Below are 19,354 nucleotides of genomic sequence, written 5' to 3'. Positions count from 1 at the left end.
AAATTGTGAAAAAATGGGCCAATTGTTATCTTATTTTATCTCAATGAAAGATCATGCATGGCATGGACACATCGAAGATCAGGCACAGCCACTAGCCTTAACACATCGGGAATGTAGTGCCCACTGTCCAAATTACCGGCCATGCGAATCAGAACCAGAAGTGATCATGTTGCATATTCAGTGACACCTCATTCCATCACACAACCTGCGAGACAAACACAATCTGGCAACTTTCATTCTTCTTGGAGTCCCCACACATTGAATATGTCCACTGTGAGGCTATATACAGAACTGGGACTCATCTGAAAAGACAATGTGGTGCCATTCCTGTGTTATGTGTTGTTATTGGATGCACCAGTTTTGACACACCTCTCTCTGCTGCAACAATAGTCACTGTGCTGGCATCTCATGGTATTCAGACATCATTACACTGTTCATCTCGATACCTATCTTCATGTAAACAGACCCATTTCCTAATTCATGCTACATGACGTGGTTGTATGGCCAAGAGTGTGTGTGTGTGTGTGTGTGTGTGTCATTTAGATCATGCATGGCACTGAGAATGGGACTCCTGGACCGACTGATTCCAAGTTTGGATTACAAATTAATTGATCATTGCAGAAAGACCATGAGTCAACTTTTTTACAAAAGTGAGTTATATATTGGAACTGGGTGATACAGGATAGCCAGATTAATAAAGACAAGAAAGGAAGTAGTCAACTGTCAAGCTGCATCACTAATGGAAATCGAAATCTTCACTGCAGAAAGGTCATGAGTCACTGACCCATGTCCTTTTTGCAGTGACTATAATGAAGTGTATTTAGCTGAAAGCAAAAGATATTGATGGCCCCTTGCTGCTTTCATGTGTACTTTTTCTTGTTAAGGTTGACAAACTGTGACAATGCAATTAGTTGTTCACCACAGAAGGTCCAACAAATTTCACAGTAAAATTAGTAAAGTTTCTTAACACGGTAAAAAGGGAAGTAATGTCTGTGGGCTGAAGTTTGACTACACGTGGAATTTACCATTACCAACTACTCCTGCTCAGGATATCTTTTATTTGAAAAAAAGCTATAGCTCAATGATTTTGACACACATAATATGAAAAATAAAGACTCACGCTCTTATGGGTACCATGAATGCACAGTCAAGAAATGTGGAAATGAAGTTTGCTTATTTCTGTACCATCACATCCAGAAAAATATCCCAAAAGATGTGAATTAGCTTCACCTGTTCTCCAACAGGTGTGCCAGTTTGAATAAGAATAACACAATGATTCACTTTTGTTAAACATTCGTATCAGATGGAAGATTTAAGAAGATGAAAGAATACTTCCCTGTACAGGAACAAACGATAGTTCGCGAGTCATCATCACAGGACCTACACATTTTAAGAGTGTGACATAATGATCAAAGAGCTATCAGTGGAACCTGTTGATGGCATCTTTATAGAAGCATTTACAAATTGGTGGTTTGTCTATTTTTAAAAAATCTTGTCTCTTTGAATTAAATATGGGAAAATTTTCTACGGAACATAAAATTCCTTTTCCTCTTCTAAATGGGTGAGTTTTGAGTATTATACACATTATCCTGGACAAGGGAAAACAGAGCTGTTCATTCATGGTGCTCCCACAAAAACATTTCAGCCCCTTTACAGTTTCAATAAGAATCCTATACTTCCCAATGAGTTAGCACATCCTGAAAAACAGGTGCCCATCAATGTCAAAAAAATATGAGACATACTGAAAGTAAAAAGGTATATCCACCAAAGTATATGGAATTTTGTGAGCAACTGCAAGAATAGCCAACAGTACAGGAACGAACTATGATGATGTGAATGAAAATGTAAGAATAGCTGACAGCATAGGAACAAACTATGATGATGTGAATGAAATAGTAATAGTCTCATTTGAGTTTGCAGTTCACCATATTGATTAAATTTTAATAAAATCAACATGCATGTCCAAGTATAGGTTTCATTTAAGGTAATAAATAGTTGTTAACTGCAAAAAGTTATGAGTCAGAAATGTTTAAAATTTTAATTTTATGTTAAACTACATATAACAAAACAAAAATACAGAATGCTAAGCAGTCCTTAAAGACTCAAAAACCAATGACATTGTAACAGTAATAAATACACAGATGGTTTACACTGTAGGAAGTTTGTGCATTCTCCTGCAAAACTTTACTTTTGGGACTCATGAACTTTTTGAGATGACCAATCCAATTGAAGGATCCAGACCAAAGTAAGTAGCAATATTGCAGAACAATAAACCTCAGTATCTTGGGGTGCGATCCTCAGGCTATCTAATTTTGAAACATGCTGGTAGATATTTCTCCTTCTTAAGGCATAACACTATTTTTAATCAAGCTATACTCAAATATAACTCCTGAATAAAAACATCAGTGTGTGATCTTTCCCTGGTAGACATTTCTCCTTCTTAAGGCATAACACTATTTTTAATCAAGCTATACGCAAATATAACTCCTGAATAAAAACATCAGTGTGTGATCTTTCCCTGGTAGACATTTCTCCTTCTTAAGGCATAACACTTTTTTGACACAAACTGTATTTAAATGTAACTTCTGATTGAGAGAGCCTAAATACAGGATTTAGATAGCATAATTCCTTACCAGTTTATTTGGTTGTGGTGAAATTAGCATATCCAGCTCTGTAGCACACTTTGTGTACATTTAACATCTGTTGCTGATCATCTTCACGATGCTGTAATTTTTAAGGACATCTGTGTAGATAGTGGAACCATTAGTTCTGTGCCATATTGAGTTTCTGTCATTGTCTCTTAGATCAATATTATCTTTAATTGAGTACAACAAAGTAATACTGTGATAAGAAGAGGCAAAAGTAAATAATTAGCCTTTATTCCATAGTTTAACCTCCATTGGTATTCAGCATGTATGTTGCACATATTTCCCCCTCCCCCCTCCCCCCTCCCCCCTGTGTCAACCAATTCCTCCCAGGTCTCTCTGTGCACCTCATCCTCCTACCCCCACTGCATCTGTCCATTTCCTCCTCTCCACTCTCTCTGACTCTTCATTTCCTCCTCTCTTTGTCCATCCCCTCCACCTACTCTCTCTGGCTCCCTCTGGCCATGCCCACCTCCCCCCCCCCCCAATAAAAGTCCATCTCTACCTGCCCCTCTCTATGTGTCCACATCTCCACTGCCCCCTCTCTCTGTCCATTTCCTCATCTCCCCCATCTCTCTTGTCCAACTCCTCCTCTTCCCCTCTCTCTCTGCCAAACACCTCCTGCCCCCCCCTTTCTCTCTCTCTGCCCATCTCCCTCTGTCCCATCTCTCTTTCCATCACCTCCTGCACCTCTCTCTGTCCATCCCGTCCTCTATCCACCTCAATCTTCCCTCACCTGTGTCCATTATACAGCTGGCCGATACTACCACACTATGCCTGTCATGCATAGGAGCCTATACATCAGGGGTTTGAAAACGAACCCACGCATAGGCTGCCATGCAAAGCAGATAGATAAAGCAGGCCAATACTACTCAACGCAACATGCCTTTTGTGCAGGGCAACCTATATGTTGGAGGCAGGAAAATTGTTCCTTGCTCCTGACTGTAGGCTGCCTTACAAAACTGGCTGAAAGGCACAGTGATAATATTCCCACACAATGCACCTGTTGTGCAGGGTAACATATATGGCAGAGGCCGTCAAAAACAAAACACAATGCTTCTTTCCATATCTGTGCTCCTACTGGGGCTAGGATGTTATAAGATCCATAGTGCTGATACTCAAGAAGTTTGCTGTTTACGTAGCAAATTTGGTTGGAATTGATTCAGAAATTTAGGAGGAAATGCTAGACACACACACATACATACCGCTCTCTTATCTACCCATCACCTCCTTGTCTTCCTATCTGTCAATCTCATTCCCCACCCTATCTCTTCCTGTCACTCTCCTCCTTTCCTCCCTCTCTGCCTGTAAATCTCTTCCTACTGCCTCTCTTCCTACTCATCTGCTCCCACCCCCCCATCTTCCCCTAATCATTCCTTCCCCCCCCCCCTGCCCCCCCCTCACTCAATCTCCTCTATTCATTTCAACCTTTTGCCATGCATGCTCATCTGCATGAACTGTCCCTGCAAAAAGAGGTCAATAAAGCAGGCTAGTACTACTCCCACAACATATGTCTCGTGTTGCACACCCTATATGTCAAGGGCTCGCCACCCGTGATGAGTAGGTTACCTTGAAAAGCAGGCCAACACAACACACTTGATGCAATGGGCAGTCTACACATCAGGAACTGGAGAACCCTTTCTTCCCCTTGACATGTAGGCTGCACTGCAATGTAGGTTGATAATACAGGTTATTATTATTCCCTCACAACACATCTGTTGTGCAGTGCAAGTCAGTATGGCAGAAGCTTAAAAACACATGTCTGCATCTCCATAAGTATTGGTGTTAGAGCATTAGAAACCTCACTAAGTTGGTCCTCTTGGTGCAAAAAGTTCGTGTGTCAAATCTGACCCACTTCGTCCATGGGCATGGGTGGAGTTCCCACACATACTTACATATTCTCAGCTACATTCATTAAGAGAAGCTCTTACCAACACATGCATAAGCTTAATACATATACTAGCCTATTTCTGGCAGTTTTATGTGTGTACACATTCAACAGATCAATTGCACCTTCACCGGCTTCTCCTTCTTGGTCCATACCAACCTCTGCCCCCCCTCCCCCCAAACACATAGTCCATCCCCCCCTTTTCTCCCTCCTGCTGTCTGTCCCTCTCCTCCCACTCTTACTCTACCTATTTGTCCATCACCTCTTGACCCTTCTCCCTACCCATCCCCTCCCCTCATTGCTCTCTCCCTATCCATTTCTGCCTCCCTATCTCTGTGCCCCCTTCCTATCACTTCTCTTTGTCCATCCCCTCTCACTGTCCATTGTCTCCTGCTCCCATTCATCCCATCCATCCCCTCTTGCCACACTCTCTGTCTCTGTCCATCCTCTCCATCCGTCTCAATAATACCCCAGCCATGCCCATCTGAAGGTGTAGCCCCTGAAAAACAAGTCAATAAAGCAGGCCTGTATAAATCAAACACTACAGGCCAGTCACGCAGGGCAGCCTACATGCTGGGGACAAAAAAACTGTTTTTGTTAAAAATGAAACTCCTCCAGTTGTACTTAAGATTTTATATTTATTTGGCTACTAGTTTTGACGTTGCATCTACGCCATCTTCAGGCCCGTACACTTTGATGAAATCAATTGTGTGTGGCTCAGTGCTAGAAATCCGCGGTGAGACCAACATGTGCTCCACATGGATGGCAGGCTGGCAGTTATACCTGACCCCTGATACATCTAGATATGACTTTGACAGGTGACACATATGTAAGCATCTTGTCTGATCACCTGCATCCATTCATGTCCATTGTGCATTCTGATAGACTTCGGCAATTCTGGCAGCACAATGTGACACCCCACACATCCAGAATTGCTACAGAGTTGCTCCAGGAACACTCTTCTGAGTTAAAACACTTCCACTGGCCACCAAACACCTGAGACATGAACATTATTAAGCACTTTCAACATTCTGGAGGGCCCTACACGATATTAGGCAGGTGTACCGGCTTCTCTGGCTCTTCAGTGTATATGTGGCATGTAGCAGAGTGATATCACCCACCAGTTTATACATCATGGCACCTAGGAACAGTACGTCTAATATTGAATGTAACCTTACATGCCATATGTTGTGTCTGCATTTCATATCTATATCAATTTCTGACAACTACTGGTGGATTGTGGAGTTTGAGTTTGGGACACAAGGATAGTTGGAGTGGAGTACCATCACACAAGTGCATTTGTGGCACTTGCGGGGGGTGGGGGGGTGGGGGGGGGTGGCAGACAGGGAGGAGAAGAGGAGATGGGCAGAGAGGGAGGAAAATACACACACACACACACACACACACACACACACACACACACACACACACACACACACACAGATTGTATGTACATATGTAGCGCACGTCCTTGCCACATTGGTAACACCAGTTCCCGTCAGATCACCGAAGTAGCACTGGGATGAGTGACCATCCAGTCTGCCGACTGCTGTTGGCCAGCGGGCTACACTGAGCCCTTGTGAGGCAAAATGAGGAGCTACTTGTTTGAGAAGTAGCAGCTCTGGTCTCGGAAACTTGCATACGGCCAGGAGAACGGTGTGCTGACCACATGCCCCTCCGTATCCGCATCTAGTGATGCCTGTGGGATGAGGATGACATGGTGGTCGGTCGGTACCATTTGGCCTTCCATAGCCTGTTTGGATGGAGTTTAGTTTTTTATGTATGTCTGGCATTTCCTTTCATACCCCTCTATTGATTTCAACCTAATGTGGCACACAAACAACACACTGCATGGAGGTTTTAACCTACTTCCCATAGGAATGGAGATATGGCCAGAAACAATTTTTCAGCTGCTGATGTGTATGCTGCCCCGCATGAGAGGTGTGTTGTGTGGGAGTTTAATCAGCATGATTTATAGACCTGTTTTGCAGGGCAGTCTACATATCAAGGTCAACAAATGGTTTTTTGATCTTCATACATCGATATTTAAATTGGATTAAGGTGGGACACAGCTGGTATAATTTTTGTTAAAAATGAAACCCCTCCAGCTGTACTTAAATTTTATATTTATTTGGCTACTGGTTTCGACGTTGCATCTTCGCCATCTTCAGGCCCGTAAACTTTGGTTTATTGTTTGTGGCTCAGTACTAGAAATCTGCGGTGAGACCAACACGTGCTCCACATGAATGGCGGGCTGGGGGAGGAGGTAATAGCGCATTGCCTACTCTTTTCTCCATAGGGGCTTGGCATGTAGGCTGCTCTGGAGAGCAGGTCAATACTATTTTCACAAAACATACATGTCATGAGGGTAGCCCATATGGCAGGGGGTTAAAAACACCACATCTGTATCTACACGCGTATTATAGCTACAGCATTATAAGCCCTCCCTATGTTGGTCCTCTAAGGCTGTGTGTCTGGGAGGAGTTCCCAGACACACACACACACACACACACACACACACACACACACACACACACACACATATGTATTCTTAACTTTATATATATTAAGAAGACAGGTGTAGATGTGGAAGAGTAGGTTAGTTCATCTGCATTTGGTTGCCTCAAAGGTAATTTACCCAACACTGACTTTTTTGAAAACAAACAGCTCAGTAATAAATGCTTTCATCATGGGGCAAACCAGAATGGCTACTTTTAAGGAACATATGATACGTCTTGAGTAAAATATTTGCAGCATTATAATAAAGAAATAAACAACACACTAAATATATTTTTTTATCAATTATGTATAGGTAAAAATTCAAAATATATATTTAAAATACCTACCAAAGGATTATTGTTGTGAGATTGCTGGGAAAGAAAATTTTGTAACACTTGAAGAGTGCCCTGGCGCAGTGGTTCTGAATTGACTTGTTTCAAATTTTCAAACAGCTGTAAGAGGAAATGTTGTTGGTTCTCATTTGCAGCAACTAGTGCAGTAAATTCAGAGTATAAAACTTCACCAAGTGGCTGCTCCATGGATGACTTCCTAAAAGTAAAGAAAACAATATTGTACAACACAGAACGGAATAATAATTGACAATAGGTAACTTCTTCTTAAAGACTCTGAGGATTTAAATTAGCACATATGTCTTTCTCTCATTGCAAAATATGTGCAATTAAGCCATACGGGAGTCCAAACATAACTTCAGTTACTACTAGTGTGATCAAGAAGTGAAATTGTGGGTAAAGTTGGCAATACAACCAAAACCGCCCATTGCAATCACTAGTCTTTATGTCTGGGGCTACATTTTGTTGCTTCACTGTGCACTATAGCAGTAATGCAGTGGTAGCTCCTGTGGTTATGGAGATATGAGTGTTTGATGTGGTCCCATCACACCATGGTGCTCGTGATACCGTCTATCTCTTTAGCATCAATGTGCAGCGTATATCAAAAGATACCCTACAACTTCAATGTGTTATAGTGTCCAAATTAATTAAAATATTCACATCATGTTTGGCTTACATGATAGAAACATTCACAATGTTTTGTTTGTGTGTGTTCCAGGTTGTTGTGAGTGAAGCATAATAACAACAGTTCAAGAAATGGCTCAGTGTTTGAAATGGTTTATTCAGACCAAATCGGACATGCAGGTTCAAAGGAACTTCCAAACTCGGTATAGGAAGCACCGACCCTCACGAACGCCAATACACTGCTGGTACAGGCATTTTATGCAGACAGAAAGCATTGATGTGACGCATAATCTTGGATGACCTGGGACAAGTTAAGCCAACACAGAACAGATATGGTTGGCTCTTCAACGTTCACTGCAGGAGGCTGTTTAAAAAGGTATCGCAGATGTTACAAATCCCTAGAGTGGCCATGCACAGAGTTCTTCAGAAACGGTTACAGATGTATCCATCCTGAGTGTAATAGCCGGATGCACTGAAACCAGGCAACAAGCCACAACATATGCAATTCACTGTGGATGTTTTTCACCATTTAGAGAAGGATGGAAATTTTATAACAACATAACATTTTCTGGTGAGAAAACGTTTCACATCTGTGGTAAAGTAAACAAACACAATGCTACTGCCAAAAGGGATGTAGATACGTTGCACTGAGTACGGATAGAACTCGAATACAGACTGGATCAATACTGAACGTGCCACCAAAGGCATTCATGTTGAGATTGAAGAAATGGCATAAAAACTTTTTAGGATAGTCTCTCATGTAAGCCAAGCATGGTATAAATATCTTAATTAGTTTGGATGCTGTAAACCATTAATGTTGAACCATTCCTTTTGAGATACCCTGTATTTTTCAAGAGAAAAAATTTGAGATTGCTGTCTAATGTTCTTGAGCTTTTATAAATACTCATGAATGTTAACAAATGTTTTCATATGTTCTAGAATACAGCTTGGAAATGGCTCATACCACACTGATCCATACTCTTGTAAAACTGCCTTCAATTGATAAGCCGTGCAGTGCAGTAAAGACAGAGGAACAATTCGTGAAAAAACTGTATCCGCTTATAGAGAGGAACTACGTAAACAAAGAATAGTTGTGTGGGTGAACAACTCTAGCATCAAAAATTGACATAGTTCAACAAACACATCAGTGAATACAGAGTACAATACAAGTGAGGAAAAAACTTTTTAGTCCATTAATACAATGATAAACCAAGATGAAAGCATAAACTTTCCAACAAAATTCCTACATTTGATCTATGTAACTGGCATGCCCTTGCCAAAAAATATTTTAAACAACTTCACAAAAGTGAAAATATTAAACAGAGAAGAAAGAGACAAGTCAGTATTCATACCACAAATTCTACTCATTTCAATTAACTTAGCATTCCGAGCTTTACAAGGCTTCAGCTTTTGGTAAGACAAGTGTGCAATATGACTATAAATAAATCTGACGGGCAAACATTCAATTGTTGTGGAGTGAATTTAAAAAAATTATGTTTCTCACATGGACAAGTATACACAGTGCAACAAATAGTAATTAAAACAACTTTTAAACACACTACAAGATAGCCATCTACAAGACTGAGGCACTAACACTCTGGGCCTCCATTACCAGCCTGCTGAATCCCCTTCTTTCCTTATCACAATCAAACATAAATGGTTCTACTGACTGATTACTTTGACCAGTGTGGACTTAAGGGGTTGATTTGTCATGATCATCATAGAAGTAGACAATCAAATTCATACTGAGAGATCGAACAATACTGTCTGGTGTGATGAAGCAATATGCAGGTAAACTTGCAGGAATAAAAACTTACTTTTATTGCTGACATTTGTTTTATGAGCATAAGGCTGTGGACCAAGACATAATTCTTTGTCTAACATTTTTGTCTTCCAATGCTAGAGACATTATCAGAGGCTTTAACAACTCAGAAATCAATTAGTCTGAAATAAGCTTTGCAAAGCAAATTGTTTACAAGTATCCATGCAACAGTTGGAATTTACATCATCGGACTACTACCTAGGAATGTGAAGTCATACTGACGAATGTTATAGAGCTTGTAGAAAGAAAGAGTTGATGCTGTTTGTTTTATTTGCCACTAACGCCCACAACTTATCTAATTTCTATCATTCTTCTTTTCTGTTAAAACTGTTTTTGTGCTTTTAAATTTCTTCAGCCTCTCTGTACACCCTAGCACAGTAATTATTAGATCTTAATAAAACCACAGAGTCAGAAAAATAAATTTGGTGGTTCCCTGGTACCACAGCACAATCTGCTACTGTGGACTTATTGCCCAAGTGACAATTTCTCTTGTGTTCCTTAAGATGCATGTTCATGCTTCTTTTTGCAGTTACTATGTACACATGACTGCACATGCAAGGGATTTTATAAACTCCTGCTGTGGCAAGCCATGGGAAAAGATCTTTTGATGTATTCAAATATTCGTGCACCTCTTGTTAGTTTAAACACTGTATCAATTCTGTGCTTTCTGAGTGACAGTTTTTACAAGTGGAAGGAAAACACTCCCTTTAGTTGGCTCTTTTTTGTTAAAAGCTCTAGATCTTTTAGGGGTAGTGCCCTATTTATCCCTCTGTCGGCACAGCTACTTCTTCTGAAGGCAGTTCTTAAATGATCAAGCTTGTCCTCCAAGTACAGAATCTTTTAGCCATGTCCACCATTGTTTTGATAACTCTTCTTTTCTGCTTGGGATGGTGACTGGAAGTTCTAGGAATGTTTCTATCCATGTGAATGGGCTTCCTGTAGACCTTATACCCTAAAGCTCCATCGACTTTCCAAAGTAGCTGTACACTAAAAAATGATAATTGACCTCCTTTCGCTTTTTCCATAGTGAACTTCATATTAGAATTTATATTATTGAGAAAATTTAGAAATTCTCCCAGTTCTTTTTCTCCATGAGGTCATATAACGAAAGTATCATTCATCAACCAAACCCACCATGAGGGTTTCTTCTTCACCATCTGATGGGCTGTTTCTTCACATTTTTCCATATAATAATTCATTACAACTGCACTGAATAGGTTATCCATAGCCTCACCATCAGTCAGTTTACGGAATTTGTCCTCTCACTGAAAGTAAGTTGATGTTAGACAATGTTTAAAGAAATCTAATATATCCTTTGCAAAAATACTTTCCAACTGTGACATGGCCTTGTTATGAGGAATCATAATACACAGAGATATAACATCAGAACTGATCACAACATCACTTGGATTCAACCTGAAAGACTAATTTTTTTGAGAAAAGGCTAGAATCTTTAATATAAGTGTCAGTTTGCCAACAAATGGCTATAGGAGAGTGGTTAAGTGTTTCAAAATCCCATAGGTTGGACAATTAGTAGCACTAACAATTGGTCTTAATGGAATACCGTATTTGTGAATTTTTGGTAAACTTTATGAACTTTGTGATAGTGCTCATGATTTTATGAGATTCTTCTTGTCAATGGGACTGAAGAGTCCTTTACTAGCTTATTAGTTCTCCTAGGAACTGAAATTGTGGAATTTCCTTTAAGTTCTCTGTACCGTCATGGTTTACTGCAGTAGTCTTCATTTTTCCTTACCACAGCAGCATCGCCTTTATCTGCCGGAAGAATTAGAATATCTTTATCAGAATTTAAACCTCAGCAAGCTTTCATCTCATTTTTCCTTAGGTTCCTGTAAGGTAGTTTGCTCCTAAGCAATATCCTACCTAATTCTATGCATAATTCATCTGCAGTTGCTTTAGGCAAAATATGGATTTCAATTTCAATATTAGCAACAGTGTCTTCCATTAGTATTCTATGGAGTGCAGCCACATAGTTTCCGCATTTGGCAGGCACATCTATTTCATTCTTAGACAGATCCCAGTCAAACCTATTAATAACAGTATGATTCCCATATGAAGGTAGGAAAGTTACTTTCTTCTTTTGCAGTCTACTGAATTTCTCCTCCTGTCTATTCATTGCTACTGCAGAATCTACTTCCATAGTTAGGTTCTTTAAACTATTGATCTTGTGAGCCCTACAGCTAAGCAAAACAAACAGATCAACTCTTACCCAGTACAAGCTCCATAACATACATTGGCATGACGTTGGGCTAGGCAATGATCTGATAATGTCACAAACTGGTTGTTCATGGATAAATGTAAACAGTTTGGCTTACTGAGTTTGTGTGAGACTGCAGCTGCTTTCTGAGTCATTAAAGCATCTGAAGATGTTCCAGCATTGGAAGATAAAACATTAGGCATAGAATAAGCCTTGGGCCATGGTCTATTGCCCATAAAACAAATATTAGCAACTATGCAAATGCCAGCCATGAAAGACTGCATACTACGATTAAACTTACTTTTGTTTATGCCGATTTTCTTGATGTCCCGTATTCCCTGATGAATTGTTGGTATGATCTTGAATAGGCCACCTTCCAGGCAAACTAACATTTCCAACATTTCCATCAAGACATTTAGTGTTCAACTTCTCTTTGCAGGGCCTGTGAAGACAGAAACTAAAGCTTCATCAATGGGATTCAAATCTCACAATATGAACAGTACTGTCACAATTGTTGACAAAATTTCGCATCTGTGCTTTTTCTGGTTTAAAAGTAAACTTAGATTCTAGGTGATGAGCAGACACATTAAAAAGAAGAGCGACACTACTCTATATAAAACAAGACAGTTGCAGAAGAAAGGACTACCACACCACCTTAGCAACATTTTGTGAACATGGTAGCTGTTTCAGAGTTTTTAATCATAGAAAGAAGAAAAGGTACTTACCTCACTATTAAGGTGGCACAGGCACAATTGTATTATGCAGAAGATCTTCTGCACCACGGCAATCCATAACATTGATTTAATTTGATACAGAACTTTTCATGCATGAAACATTGTCTATTGTGGTGCATAAGCAATGCACTTTCTAAGAATGTGGAAGATTGTAAATTCTATCACGTCTTCTGGGAAATTACTATGTGTTTTTCTTTTTGTCTCATAACACTGATTTTTATGTAGAAAATGAATACACGTACCACAATGGCCCAAAAACACACAGAAAATCAAGAAAGTCCTGTATGGGGAGGTGTCAAATAGTGAGCGAATGCTAACTGTTGTTGAGAATGATCTTTTACTTAAGACTTCTTCTGCTGAAGACACCACCGCTAAAACTGTACTTGTCTCGCTTACTCAACCAGTAAGAATTTCACAAGGGCTCTTTTACTGAGTCGAGTTAGTTTGTTGCAAGAGCATTATCATCCCCTCTAAGTAATTGTATTGCACATTCAGGTTGCAAAAAACATGAGTCTGTTGTTCACAACTGTGTAAATTATGTACCAATTCTCCCATTCATTCTACGAATAATTGCTCCAACCACTGACCTACAACAACAATTTTTACACCGAAGGTCTCTTAAATTATGTTCTGCATGGTTTCCGATATTTATTCTACAGGCATCGATCAGATACATAGATTAAATAATGTAAGGACAGAGGGAAAAATTAAAATGAGTTTTACTTGAAAGTTAGACATGTGAGGGAGTATAAATTAAGTTTCTGAAAGATGTAACTGTCATTTGACTGTACAACAGGTTTTATTTCACTATCTAGGTTTTGGCCTTAGGTCATTATCAAGTGTTATTATAAATCATTAAACTTGGAGTAGAACCCAAGTCATTGTCAAAACATATATCTTCAGTTATATAAACCAATTTTGTCGAAATAAATGTGAGAACATTAGTGCAATATGCTAATTTACTGACAATTAGCATGACTTAGTTGACATAGTTGCGAAAAAACAGAAGACCAAATCACCGATTTCAAACTTTGCTACGCTGTGGCTATGCAGCCACTGACATAAACATAAGTCATGTTTGCTACACTGTGTCCTTTTCAAAGGAATCATCCTTGTTGAACACCACTCATTCAAAATATACACCCAGTGTCTTAACTATTGCATCACTCACAATGTCTGAAGGAAACCTCAGTACATCCATGAAACTGGTTCAGAGAAGCTTCATGAGGTATTTAAAGATGCTCAGCTGAAAGTTAAAATTGCAATACCAACAGAATGGAAATTTCTTCACCAACATCTTTTTAATTAAAAGTTACTACCAACAGCCACTAGACAGTTTTGTAAAATCAGCTCCTGATACATTCCTAAATTGTTAATGATGGGGATGTACAGATTAATTAATGGGATCCAGAAAGTAGATATTTACTGAAAGTGTAGATTTTTACAGATTAAAATGCATACCTCTGTAGTAGCCCTGAATGAGTGGGCGTATAAATATTGCAAACAAATGTTCCCTAAAAGTAATCAAACTATTAGTCTTCCACTAGAAGAACAAACATTGATCACAGTACATTATATCATAAAAGTACAACTGCAAGTTTTCGAGGCGCTTCAATAGTAGTAATGAAGCAAAGAACTATTAGAATCATCTTGTACCAGGCAATGCATTCTTTACACAGGCAATAACGCTTTCCATCATATTCAATTTAAACCAGTTGCCAGGTTGATCCTACATATTTTTCCCTGAAGAGAGAAAGATGACCCCCCTGCTTACCACTTTGCACGGGGCGGGGGGGGGGGCAGTTTTTTTTGTCAGGGGTGGGGGTGGGAGAGAGAGAGAGAGAGAGAGAGAGAGAGAGAGAGAGAGAGAGAGAGAGAGATGCACAAAGACATGAAGATAACCAGCATAAATAAAACTAATTATGTCTACAGACTGAAATTTTCAGCACATCGATAAAATCAGCACCATGAATGATTAGCAGGAATGGGAAAAACTGCATGAAATGTTATTCAAATTGTTTTCAATAAATGTATTCATGGTCCTTGTACTATGTGCATATATGTAAAAAGCAGAATGGAATTCTTGTACTGTTGACAAAATTGAAAACTGAAAATTCAGTTGATTCACATTAATGTTGTTCAGTAATTTTATCAGAACATTTTCTAAATGCTCACTGACTGCACATACTGTGTGTATGTTGGGGCACAGTTACCTAGTAATCTCTTAAACTGAGAGGCTCATTAGAGAGCAGATAATTTTGCATGACAGTGCGTAAAGAATTGTGCACAGAAATCATAAAAAATCAATTGGCATAGTTTCCTCTCATGTGAGAAATGGAAAAAGAATGAATGTACATTCAAAGCAAACTTGTAAATTTCAGTCCAATTCATTATGGTTAATTAACACCATTTTTAGCAGTACACATACAGTAGATTTTATCAAATAATGAAAATCATAAACCACCATACGGTATCCACAATGTCTGCATTAGTTGTGCTTCTAAATGATAATAACTTTATGATTTTTAACTTTTGTTATACAAGAATTATTAAAAAACATAGCAGATTCACTTCCTCTTTAATATTGGGAATGTATAATTAACTGTGTACATCATTATACTACACTAATATCACAGAAGAAACTTACAGTGATGATGAACTTGCTGCTACAACAGAATGATCTGGAGAAGTGGCTGAGGATGCTACTGGCTTTTGCTGGCTCGCTTGACGACAAGAAGAATGTAAAGCATTTCGAGATCGTTCAGAGAGCACTTCATTTGTTTTTGTAGATGTTGACAAAAGATTTTGCCTAGAGTAGCTGAAGAGAAAAAAAAATTGTTAAGGCAATTAGTTACGAGGGAGCCATTAATGTTGAGAATATACTAAGCACGAGACTCTCTCAAATTCTCAAAGTAGTTTCTGACATTTTATTACCACACATTAACGTGGCATTATGAACATAACCTAGAGACTATAACATTTTGTCAGTAACTTATAACTGTATTAACAGTAACTATAACACACACTTCAAACTACAAACAACACTATTTAGTTTACACACAAATCTGACATGCAAAATGAACTCATTGCAAGTCTTTAATGATTGTGGATGTGAACAACTTATGCAGTACATCAGAAATTGGTAACCAAATATGTTAACACCTTATAACAATAATTTCAGAACACAATTAGTACAACTGATAAAATTACAAAACAAAACAGCTTGCCAATACTTAACTAGAGGAGGTAAAATTTTTAGTATTGCCAGCAGATAAATATAAAAGTACAAGACACTATCCCAGGTTTAAGAACAATTATCATCTTTGTCAGGGAGGAAAACACTATAGGTTGGGGGAAGTTAGAAAAGAGGAGCAGGTCATGCACACCTAAGATGAGGGAAAACTGGTAGGACTTCTCATTCTAGAGACTGAGTGACTTGCCCCTACTTTCTAACATATTCCACTTTTCTCCCCAAGGAGGGAATTGATATTTCCAAAATTTATGATAATACTAGAGAAGGAAAGTTGCTACTCACCATATAGCGGAGATGCTGAGTCGCGATAGGCACAACAAAAAGATTCACACAATTATGGCTTTTGGCCATTAAGGTCTTTGTCAGTAGACAGGCGCGCGCACACACACGCACACGCACGCACGCACGCACGCAAATGCAACTTGCACACACGTCTGCAGTCTCAGAGAGCTGAAACCACACTGCGAGCAGCAGCACCAGTGCATGATGGGAGTGGCGACTGGGTGGGGGTAAGGAGGAGACTGGGGGGGGGGAGGAGGAGGGATAGTATGGTGGGAGTGGTGGACAGAGAAGGGTTGCAGTTTAGACGGAGGGCAGGAGAGAAGGTGCGAAGGGGGAGGGGGTATGTAGTGGAAAGGAGAGAAATAAAAAGAAATTAAAAGACTGGGTGAGGCGGTGAAATGATGGCTGTGTAGTGCTGGAATGGGAACATCCTCCTACCACCACCTACTCCAGTCTGGTCACTAACATCGCCTATCCCATCAAAGGCAGGGCTACCTGTGAAGCCAGTCATGTGATTTACAAGCAAAGCTGCCACCACTGTACTGCATTCTATGTGGGCATGACAACCAACAAGCTGTCTGTCCGCATGAACGGCCACCAACAAACTGTGGCCAAAACACAAATGGACCACCCTGTTGCTGAACACCACCAACACCAGCTTTTCTGAAATGCGAAGGTGGAAACTTTCCCTGCAATACATCCTACATTCCCATAACCCTCCTGGCCTCAACCTTCGTTAATCACTGTCCTCACCCATCCAGCCCCCTTCCTGTTCCCATTCCAGCACTCCACAGCCGTCATTTCACCGCCACACCCAGTCTTTTAATTTCTTTTTATTTCTCTCCTTTCCGCTACTTACCCCCTCCCCCCTCCGCACCTTCTCTCCTGCCCTCTGTCTAAACTGCAACACTTCACTGTCCACCACTCCCACCATACTATCCCTCCCCCTCCCTGCCCCAGCCTCCTCCTTACCCCCCCCCCCCTCCCCCGTCGCCACTCCCATCATGCACTGGTGCTACTGCTCGCAGTGTGGTTTCAGCTCTCTGAGACTGCAGAAGTATGTGCAAGTTGCGTTTGCATAAGTGTGAGTGTGTGTGTGTCCGCTGCTCCTCCTTACCCCCCCCCCCTTCCCCCGTCGCCACTCCCATCATGCACTGGTGCTACTGCTCGCAGTGTGGTTTCAGCTCTCTGAGACTGCAGAAGTATGTGCAAGTTGCGTTTGCATAAGTGTGAGTGTGTGTGTGTCCGCTGCTGACAAAGGCCTTAATGGCTGAAAGCTATAACTGTGTCAATCTTTTTGTTGTACCTATTGCGACTCAGCATCTACGCTATATGGTGAGTAGCAACTTTCCTTCTCTAGTATTGTTACATTCCATACTAGATTCAAAATTTATGATAGTTTCTTGTGATTTTATATGCACCTATTTACAGTGTTGAGAGTTCCACCTGCTGAATTTAAGTACTGGCTCTGTCTTGTAAGTTTATAGTTTTCTCAAATGCACATAGAAAAATCTCAAATGTTATCTCTTGCAAACTTTCAAATTGGCATGAATTTATGCTGTGTGAAAACTGCTGTTTGTAAGTAATCTCTCACATTTCTGTATATGCCATTCTGACTGAGTGATTATCACTTTGACACAGCCTTCAATCAGTATTTTGCTATGAACCTGCTGCTTTTAAATGACATTGCAAAATATAGAAATGTTACTGGAAGATGACCGTCACACTATTTCAAAGGGAAAAGTATGTGTATTAAGTGAATAAGTATGTATATTAAGCGAATAAGTTTATTTTAGGATATATAACTGCAATAACTGAGAATTAAAAGAAAAAATTATATGCTTTCTCTCTCTTGAGTAGTAAAAATATTATTTTAAACTACTCTCCTTCCTAATGCACTTGCAAGTATTTCTCCCATAATCTTAGTAAATTTTGCAGCAGCCAGTTTACTAATTTTGTTTGCAGTAGGTGAAAGTCCCTCTGCAACATTATGCATAAACATGCTGCCCCTTCCTGTGTATAAAGTAGGCTGTCACTAAAAATATATCCTCTTTTTCCAGTCAATTTTTCTCTGTTATCTTCACATCCATTATCTGTCACACATTCCACACAGTCATTTCTTTACATAGGGTGAAGTTGCTAAGATAATAAGTAAGTGGAAAAATAGCTCTTTCCAGCACTTAGCAGGCTTTCAATAAAATACATAATAGTTGTAGAACTGATCTCCTATGTTAACACCAATTTTGTTATTATTGTAGTCAGTGATGATGTTAAGCTTTGTTCCAGTAACACTGATGTCAGGATTTTGTTAGGAAGGAAACAAAGCAATGTCTCACTTTATGAAGTGGGTCACACTTTTCTTCACCTCTGCTGGCACATGCAGCAATGTCTCTTAGATGAAATGCGGAAAGTATAGCACAAATTCAATCATGAATCAGCAGTTTAAGTTACTTGGAAATCCTGAATATGAAAATGGATCTGTTGTCTAATAATCACAGACTCTGGCAAAACAACGACACACATAAGCAAAGTAATGCTGAAGAATGTTTAAATTTCATGGAACACCACTGCAGGCCATTTGCACGAGATAAGACTTCTTTTTTTTAGCTTTGCTTTAGAGTCCACTGCCTCATTTGTATTTGTGGCTGATTGTCTAATTCTGTCTCGTATTGTTCACATTCCTTGGGAGAATGCATATGATCATGTAGTATACAAGGTGACTGAAAGTCTCTATCATCATCATAGTAAAGAAAGAATACTTGCATCCATTCTTGGAAGACAAATATGCAAACCAAGTGATGAACACTGTTCACAATACAAAACATGGAAATAAACTACTCGTTTTACAGACAACTGATGGGTGGATATACATGAATCCTTAGTAACATTTTCTTCTGGAAACTGCTAATCTTCTCTGTTCATATCTCCTGTGTTTTATCCTGAAACTCTGTACAGAATATCCAAGATCTTTGACTCCTTGTGCTTACTACAGGCCACTGCAATAAAAAAAAAGCTAATAAAATAATGTTGTGATTGGTT

The 19,354-nt window shown here is 39.6% G+C and overlaps 1 protein-coding gene across 6 annotated transcripts in view; it reads right to left on the bottom strand.

Moving 5' to 3' along the window:
- The window catches only part of LOC126251840 (pericentriolar material 1 protein-like), a 781,694-nt gene that overhangs the window by 163,059 nt on the left and 599,281 nt on the right, over positions 1–19,354 (bottom strand). For all 6 annotated transcript variants that reach the window (XM_049952507.1, XM_049952508.1, XM_049952506.1 and 3 more), the window contains 3 exons: positions 15,428–15,598; positions 12,348–12,488; positions 7,380–7,581 (listed from right to left, as the gene is read on the bottom strand). In XM_049952507.1, the coding sequence (XP_049808464.1) occupies positions 7,380–7,581; positions 12,348–12,488; positions 15,428–15,598 (514 nt within the window). The remainder of the gene's footprint in view (positions 1–7,379; positions 7,582–12,347; positions 12,489–15,427; positions 15,599–19,354) is intronic.

This window comes from Schistocerca nitens, chromosome 4 (genome assembly GCF_023898315.1).
Source record: "Schistocerca nitens isolate TAMUIC-IGC-003100 chromosome 4, iqSchNite1.1, whole genome shotgun sequence".
In the NCBI taxonomy this organism is placed as follows: domain Eukaryota; kingdom Metazoa; phylum Arthropoda; class Insecta; order Orthoptera; family Acrididae; genus Schistocerca; species Schistocerca nitens.
The sequence above is the reverse complement of the archived record's forward strand: the minus strand, read 5'-3'. Positions and strand labels throughout refer to the sequence as shown.